At 41.7% G+C, this 8,932-nt stretch overlaps 1 protein-coding gene across 1 annotated transcript; it reads right to left on the minus strand.

The window, feature by feature from the left end:
- Positions 1–3,206: 3,206 nt before the first annotated feature.
- On the minus strand, positions 3,207–8,092 carry APELA (apelin receptor early endogenous ligand). The gene is made up of 3 exons (XM_032685782.1): positions 7,625–8,092; positions 7,054–7,164; positions 3,207–4,748 (listed from the first exon to the last, which is right to left on the minus strand). Exons 1-2 carry the CDS (start codon positions 7,698–7,700, stop codon positions 7,076–7,078), a joined length of 165 nt encoding a protein of 54 aa, XP_032541673.1. The 5' UTR covers positions 7,701–8,092; the 3' UTR covers positions 3,207–4,748; positions 7,054–7,075.
- Positions 8,093–8,932: the final 840 nt, after the last annotated feature.

Raw genomic sequence — 8,932 nt, forward strand, 5'->3', positions numbered from 1 at the left:
TTGATATGCAACATGAAAGGGCTGCTGCTGTGCAAGAGAGATGAAGCTCAGTGTGTGTGAGCTTACTGAGTTGTCATGCCACAGTGCTGAAATTGAAAAATAAGTCCTAATTGTTTGTTTATACTGTGTCTTGCTTATTGGAAACCTCTGCTGGTGCAGGGTTGGGTGCTGGGTTTGGTGATGGCCAAAGCTGTCTGACCAGCTTTGGAGCAACCCTTGGTCCATATCACCAGTGTTGCAGCTGGGGTCGCTGCAGTGTCAGCACCTGTTCCTGAGCTGGATCTTTTACTGCCTGAAGTAAAACCCATAGTGTGCTGCACATGCAGCAGGCAGTGAAGCATCAGGTCCAAGTTTCAGGGCGGGGGAAAAGTGCTGCCTTGTGAGCACAGGGGTTTGCACATGCTCCACTGCAAAGCAGCGCTTTGCTAACCACCATCACAGCCCTTCTTGGGGGATGTGTGGCAAACATGCAGATAGGTGAATATGTGTGACTCTGAACAGCTGCAGTGATGCTCTTTATGTAACCACAGCTGCTGAACTGCATTGGTATTTGCAGGTTCATGGTCTTGGTAAGATCTACGGGATTGCAGCTGGGGCAGCAAGAAGATAATGAAGGAATGTTTCCTAATATATGTTACAACTGTACATTAAAATAATTAATATAATGTGTTCTATTTTTTATTATCCAGGTATTACCCCAATAGCTTTGTTTCTGTAGAAAAACAAGTTATGTGTTTCAGGTTTGGGGAAAGTATTTCAGACCACCTAAGAAACATAAAGGATTGGGGGTTGCCCAAAAAATGTTCACTTTGTGGGTTTTTAATAATTTCTGGGTAAAATGCTGAACTGAGCTATATATTTTGTACCTATGAAAGAAAAGATGTGATGATATCTTGTGAATACACATCATATATAAGGGAAAAACTCTCAGTATTTCTGTTTTGTCTTTCTGAATAGCTCATAGTGGATATTCTATATAAACACTTTAATATTTCACCTCACGAGGGAAATTACTGATTGTAAAAGATTTGAACAGGATTTTCCTGCTTTTAAGGTTCTACAGTAACATGCAGTTAAGTGGGCTTCCTCCACTGAGTCACTCTAAAAAACATTGCAGCAAGGACCAAAAGGACTTGGGCAGACAACAGTTTAACAGATAACTGTCAAGAGAAGAGGAAAAGCATCTTCAGCCTTGGAATGAGTTAGGCTCTTAGGCATTCTTTTAACTCAAGACACATATTGCCCTGTTTGTGCTGTTGGAGTGTTTCCCTCTTGGAACAAATATTTTACAGCTGATCACTAGTAACAAAGAGAAAGGCCATCAGAGTAGTGTCAGTATGCTAATTGTACTTGTCCGATGATAGCTGAACATTGGAAACTTATTTACCATGCTAATGTTTCTCCTGATTGATGTCAATATAAATCTTATGTGACCCTTGGCTTTGTGTACAGACACCGAGATATTTATAGCATATGTATGTCGCGCAAGGGAAATATTTCCAGTCTTTATTCTTCTATAATTTCCTTTTTTCCATACTGGAAAGGGAAGAGGTGAATTGTTTATTGTCCTTTGGGAACATGCTAAACTGCTGTTTCTCACTGAAGCCTTGCATTTACCTCTGTTTCCTGTTGACTTGCTGTTACAAGACTTAATGAAACATACTTTAAAATAAAATTTTCATTTTTCCAACGCAACAGCTGTAAGACAAAGAGTTAATTCTAAGTTTCAGAGACTCACGTTTTGCCCTTCAGAATTTTGAGGTCTGAATCTACCTTGGTATCAGGTCTTGATTGTTAGATTGCATCCATGCAAACATCATCAATTCTGATTTTCAGTACACAGCAATTTGTATTTGTACAAACTTCCTTTCAGTGTACACTGGTACACACGCAAGGAGAGGTCAGTCAACGCGCCTGTTGTAGCACTGTGTCCAAATGCTTCATGTTTGTATATGTAAAAACTCTTAAGCAAAACTGTTTTTACGACGAGCCTTACATGGCACACGTTGGATGAAAACAGTTTCAGTGAAGCCAAAGGCAAATCCAGCTCATCTGAAAACTAAGTCCTCTGAAGCTCCCACTGAAGGTAAAAGTCAAGGTAGTGTTGTGCTGTAGTAGGATGCTACTACTCAGCTCTCTTAATTCTACTGTGCAAGCCATCTAGCACTTAGAAATGTATTTAGAGTATCCAACCTTTAATGAGGGAAGTTACTGCACGTTTTAGCTTGTTATGCTCCAGACTGCTGCTAAGCTTGTTTTTCTCCTGAAAAAGACAATTTTTTTAATTTGTGAGAACATTCAGATTTTATTCTGAGAGGTAATTATAAATGTTGCTTGTTCTGGGCTCGGGGACAAAGCATAGTCTGGTTTTGCTGTAATCCTAGTGGAGTATCATGATGTCATGTTACAGCATGCTGTGATTATGCCAACCAGTAGTTTTAAATTAGTGTTCTTTGTACATGACTTTTATCAGCATTTTGCATTTTGAAAAATGTCAGGAAAATTTTTCCATGAATACCTATAATTTATTTGTGTAAAAAATTGAGTAAGAAAAATTTTTACACACTGATTCCATACGCAGCCACAGGAAAACTAGGCAAATTCTCCATTTTCTTTAAATGCGTTGACTTTGACAGCTGAAGAAAATAGATTTTGAGAAGTGTACGAAGTTTATTTAAAATGAGATATTATTTGAAATGCATACTGTCTTTGTACAAATTATACAATCAACCAACCAGTTGATAAACATATCTATCAAAGATCACAATCAATGTCTTTTTCAAAGATTTTATGGTATCAGCATGTCTTAAAGAACAGACATTTAGAATAATTTTGCAGACTGACAACAGGCTTCCTCTGTGAAGGAACATGCATATATAGCTTCTTATTAGATACATTATGTTTTTCTTACAATTTTATCAAAGTTATTTGAATAATTATGGTTATATAAAATATCCAGTGACACATTAGATCCATAAACTCATATATGACATAACTGTTAAACAGCTACTCTTTTCTTGCTTTCCCACACTCTTTACCTGTACTTCTAAACAGAGATAGCCATTGATACGGATGAAAGCCAAGTTAAATAAATAATTTTAAAAATATATTAAGCCTCTTTGGAAAACTGCTTTTTTTTCAAGACTCCAAAGGTTTACCTGCAGGACTGTTTGTTGGTATAGACAAGTTTGACCATCTTTTTATGATGGTTTTCCACAACTCTGGAATAGGGTGTGATGTTAATTTTTTTCTGTATGCAGAGAAATTTGAAACTCCTGTTAAGTTCTGAGAGTATGAATTCAATTAAGTTTTCAAGTTCTTAGATATAAGGGATTACATATAGACATTGATTAGGAAGTTTCAACTAGCCAGTTTTCTTGATTGCTGTTATTTCATTTATTAGAAATTATGTGTTGCAAGAAGAAAATTTTAATACTGGATTTAAACCATGACAGTGTTGATCTTTGCTCATAAGTTTTTTAAAAAATAATGACATTTCAAGTCTAGTGCAATGACTTAAAAATCTGGATATGTTTTATTTTAAGGTTTGTTTTAGTTGTGCTAATGAAAGGGCTACTACATTTTCTGTTATATGTAGGTATGTAATTTCTGCTGATATAAAAAGGAGATGTGAAACATGTATTTTTAAGAACAAAACTCAAAAGCTAAATGTCTTGTCGACCTACAGTACTGAAAAGAACAGTCTGTTTTCTGTCTGAAATCTCTCATTCATTGTAGTGCCATGTTCAAATATCCCATTCATTTAAATTACAGGAATAGAGTACTACACAACACTTTGGTTGATCAAACAAAGGTTTCTTTTCAATGGTCTATTTTTATGCTCTATTTATAATACCGCAGTGGGTATTTTAGGAAAACTACTAAGCAAACAGCTCTGTAGTACTGTTTTAACTGTCTGGTTTGGCAGCCCAGTTTAAGAGAACAAATGATAGGCTTTGCAGTAACAGCTCATTAGACAGGAGGATGGGCTTGACCTTAAGGCCTGACTTAAGAGATCTGAGTTATCAGTTTTGCATGACCCTTGGCTAATCTCTTATCTCTGTATGTTTCAATTCTCTATCTACAGAATGAGGAATAATACTCTCTTTGCTTTCTTATATTGTAAACTCTCACTATGCTTACTCTATGTGAAGCCAGTAGGACCTGCTGACTTTGGTACTATTACAGTAACACATTCTATGTTATTGTTAAGGTAATTCCATAAAGATGTAATGTTAGGTGTTAAAACACATATGTATATATTATTAATATATAAAACTATAAATCAAAAGTGGACACAGTTCTGTGCTGGAGTCTGACATTATTTCACCCTAAATATTGCCCTATATACAGGCTGAATTGAGTAGTTAACAGCACATCCAGTTTCATTCAGTCTGAACATTACATACCATTATGAGTCCCCTTGGATGGATCCTTTCTTCTTAATGCCACTGGAACCCCAGCTCAGGTTTGAGTTCGATTTGGTCTTTTAACTTTCACTAGTCATTAGGAGAGTCAAGGAATTTACATCGAATGATTCAACCCGGTAAGTTTCATGTACATCCTCCATCACCACCCTTCCCCCACCCCTTCCAGGTCCAGCAGAATGTGACAGACAGCATTGCTGAAGATGGAACTGTGGGGGCTGCCAGGTCAGCTGTTGTCGATCTGGACTTTTGACTAATTTAAATTCTCTATCTGTTTAACTGTTGCTCCTTTAAAACACTGAAAAGCCCATTATGAAATTGCTAGAGAAAAGAAAAAGGAGAGAAATAGTCATTAATGAGAGATTTGGTAGTCTACATTAGTTTCATATGAAACAGAATATGTTATTTATGAAACACATGGGTGAAATTTGGAGTAATGTTTCTTAATTTGGAAATTTCATCTACAAGGTTTAAGGGGAAAAAAAAACACAACAAAAAACCCCCAAACCAAAACCAAGAAGGCTCCTAATATAAAATTTAATTTTTTTCTCCTGTGTTTTGTTTATGTAACTGATAAAAAAAAAAAAAATCAAGTCCAACCCTCTCCTCATTTTAAATGCTGTGAGAGCCTGCTATGCTCATTCTGAGTTTCCAACCACTAGTTGAAATTCACGCTTAAGGGTCCGTCCTGTTTGCATCTGCAAAAAGCTTTATCCATATGTACAACTCCGCTGAGATCAATAAGATTACTCACGTGAGTCAAGTTACCCAGGCATGTAAATATTTGCTGAATTAGGACTAAAAGTGGAAGGGAATGTAGGTGGTAAATCCTACTTAAGATAAAGAAGCTGAGCACCCGCAATGATGACTCAAGAGACTTAGTTCAGGTGTCTGTTACCCCTTACTCCCTAGCCAAGCTTTACTGAGTTCTAAACAGCTTTATAAAGCAGAAGCATCTTTAGCTAAATGTCTACAAAATGTCTTATGAATTAGTAAGTACACTGTTTTGCTTTGTTATCGACTTGTTACAAGAAATCAACTCCCCACAGAAAAGGAGATAACCCTGCAAATACCTTTTATCTTGATATTCTGCAGGGAAAGTAATTCCAGTGTAACTGCACATGTATAATGCAACTACTGCAATCTCAAGCAAAATGCATTCATTATATGCGGTTTCAGAACATATAAGAGAAAATGAAAATGCTTTCTACACAGACAATTTCCAGATATGGATGCTGAATTGGAGGAAAAGGGAGTTAAATTTACTTTCCTTAGGAGCTGAAGCAAATAATTCAGAATCGATTCAAGAAGTCTCTGAGCCTAAATTCCACTGTCCCTCTGTCCATTCAGTCTCTGCCTGCTGAGAGAATTGATCTGATTGTTTATCTTTTTAGGTTTCTGCTTAAACTGATGATGGAATCTCATTTAATCTGTCTCTTGTCTAAATGTAGCCGTGAGAAGACATGGCATTCAGTAGTGAAGCATCCTTCGGGCATGTCCTCCTTTATACTTGCAGCTTATTTCTGCCACTTGGTATGCAAGCCCATCTGAGATTAAATTTAAAATATGTTCATCTTTTTTTCAGCTTCACAAACTTGCCAGTTTACCATCCCATATGCACAATCCACGTGATTATAGGCCAGCACCACAGAGTGGAATGGTACCTTTTGCACAGCTGTTTGGGGAGTGGTGTAGGCTCTTTTCACCAAGGCAGTTTATGCATTGACAAGATCCTTGGTATAGGGTTGTTAAAAGTTTGGCTTTGGTCTCCTTTTCACTGTTAACCACTTAGTAAATCAAAACATCTTGGTTCTACAGAGCGCAGGTTCTGCCATCATTTACTTAGCATGCTGTCATGCCTGGGGGTACAACATTATTTTAATATATAATGAGTTTAGAAGATGCAACTGACTACATGTTTTATTCATTCTTAAATTGCAAGAGCCCTGGTTTCCTTTTGATGCCACCCTATTTGCATATGCTACCTGTGTGCTTCTGCAGTCACTTAGTATTTGAATGTATATGCCCTCATCAGCTATAAAGCATTAATGTTTTGCACTTGTATAGCCTTTCATCCAAGGAGCTCAAAGTCTTTTGCTGACAATGATTAAGAATTACAATCCCCTTTGAAGTGGGTGAATGATACTACCTTCATGTTACTGATGGGCAGAGTGAGGTGACTTCGCCCAGCATCCAACACGAAGGAAGTGTCAGTGCTTGAAGCCCCGGAGCATCCTCTGCAGCTGCCGCTTACGCTAACTACACTCTTTGCCCCGCAGCTTTGCCAACAGCCTTGGAGGGCAGCGATCGGCCCGTTTAGCGGACTCGGTTGTTGTTCACCCTGCCTCACGAAGGCATTTGCGCGGGGGGGGGGGGTGGCCTGGAACGGGGACAATTCGGCGGCCGACGGGACCAGCGCACCGGCCCCAGGGCAGCGACCGCCCCGCCGGGGCCGCTCCAAAACCCCGTTTTCAAACCAAACGAGGGAAGCCCGGATGCAATCACACCTGTGGCTTGGCTTGGTTCCTTCAGTGTCTCGTGCACTGTTCCGAATGGCAGGTGTGAGTTCGGAAAGGCGCTCACTGCGGGGAGCGCTCCCGGCCGCGGCCGGCACACGCGGATTTACCTTGGCAGGCTCGGGCGGGGGTTCAGGGGAAGGGCACCCTGGAGTGGAGCGGCATGCAGCGCCGGTGGGAGCAGCCGTGCCGGTGGAGCTTCCTGCGCAGGGCCAGGTTGGCTGCGGAGAGAAGGACGGAGGGAGGGAAGCACGGCGTGAGAGGCGGCGGCTGCCAGTGTGCCCCAGCAGCTGCGCCGCGGAGGCGGCCGGTGTTACCTTCCCCGGGACGGCAGCCCCGGCCCCGCCGCTCCGCTCACCGAGAGCTACCGGTGTCCGCCCACCCTGTGCCGCCGGTGCTTCCCGGTAGCAGGTCTACAACAGCTGCTTACCTTGGGTCCCTGTTTATCCCAGCCCCCCTCACCCCCGAAGTTGCCAAACTCCTGAGATACCTGAGGCATCCTCTCACGCTGCTGCTACACGTAGAGATGATGCGCACAGATCGATACGCTAGGTAGAAACTCGTCTCGCGAGTAGAAACTCGGGTTGGGCGCGATGAGAGAAAGACGCCGGAGATGCCCACGGCAGGCACGAACCCCACGCTCCCGTCCCGCCACATCCATCACGCTGAGGCATCGCCTACCTGGCCGCTGTCCGTAGGCTAGGAGGAGGCTCGCCAGGAGCAAAAACACGGTCCAAAGGAGCAGTTGGAGTCTCATGTCTGCAGTCAGCGCGGAGGCGAGCTCGGAGGGTGCGCGTATGTGTATATAGGCGAGGAAATGTAGGAACAGCCGCCCGCGGGGCTGCAAGGGGCCAGCAGGGCGGCAGGAGCCCCTGCCCGCTCACATGCCAGTGACAAGCCGGGGAGCCAGAGCCAGCCGCCTTCACCAGCAGAGTTAATTATCAGGCAGGGGCAAGGTTCCTGGATGGCACTGCGGTCTGGGCCTTCCTCTCCTCTCTTCTCCTCTCCTCTCCCTTCTGTCTCTCTTTTTTTTTTTTTCTGTCACTCCCCCTTATTTTCCATAAGCAAACAGCGCAGGAATGAAAAGCCCGTGTAAACAGCAGCTCCTGTCAATGCGTAAGGGCAAGGAGCCTCTCGAACAATGCGGCCGCTTCACTTTAAATTCAAGCCGGGCAGGAAAAAAACATACGTAAAACAAGCCCCGATGTTCCCTCCCCCATTTGCAACTGTTTAAACTTTACATTGCCCATATTGATCCCACATGCAGACAGCAATGGCAGGGGCAGGAAGTGTTCCCCCGACCTTTGTTTCCCCCTCTACCCCCGAAAGCGGGGGCAGGGAAACCCCCCCAAGCATGGCCCTCCTCGCAGCTCAAATGCTTTCTGTCTTCTCTAAACTAGCTGCGAAGTTGTGGCTATTCAAAGTGCAACTGACAGTAGTTAAGGCTAATGGATGTCTTTTGTACCCTCCATTATTTTTAAAGGATCAGAATATTCAGGAATTAGTTTGTGAGATTTTTTTACCGCGTGGGGTAAAACAGATGTATGTTTCAGCAGTTTGAGGGGAGCAGTTTTGGATGGGACATTGGTTTGCAAAATCCACCTGTACATTGCAGTGTATTTGTTCTAGATCATGGTGAGAGCTCGCTTTAACAAACCACGCTGAAAACAGCTGGTGCAGATACCCAAGCCTGAAGAGAAGAATGGCAAAACTTGCGGAATGTGGGAGCAGCAGTGATGGCATTGAAATTCAGTTAATTACTGGCATCAGTTGAAATTCGACTGGTTCTCTTCTTATTTTCAATCTGCTGATTTCTTGTGATGGAATAGCACCTAGTGATTTGAAAAAAAAAAATAAATTAAAATTTGTTTCTTTTTGGGAAAAGTTTCTGTTTCAAAATATGCAGAAAAGAGTAAATTTCTATATAGATTAAATACTACTATCAGTAATAGATAAGTATTATTGAAAGTTTTATAAAGTTGTTATTTG

This window comes from Chiroxiphia lanceolata, chromosome 4, assembly GCF_009829145.1.
Source record: "Chiroxiphia lanceolata isolate bChiLan1 chromosome 4, bChiLan1.pri, whole genome shotgun sequence".
NCBI lineage: Eukaryota > Metazoa > Chordata > Aves > Passeriformes > Pipridae > Chiroxiphia > Chiroxiphia lanceolata.

Bases quoted from the DNA above. Each gene is read 5' to 3' on its own strand.
- APELA (XM_032685782.1), bottom strand. From the start codon at position 7,700: ATGAGACTCCAACTGCTCCTTTGGACCGTGTTTTTGCTCCTGGCGAGC. The intron at 7,165-7,624 runs GTAGGCGATGCC...TTCTCTCCGCAG, and splicing joins AGCCTACGGACAGCGGCCAG to CCAACCTGGCCCTGCGCAGG.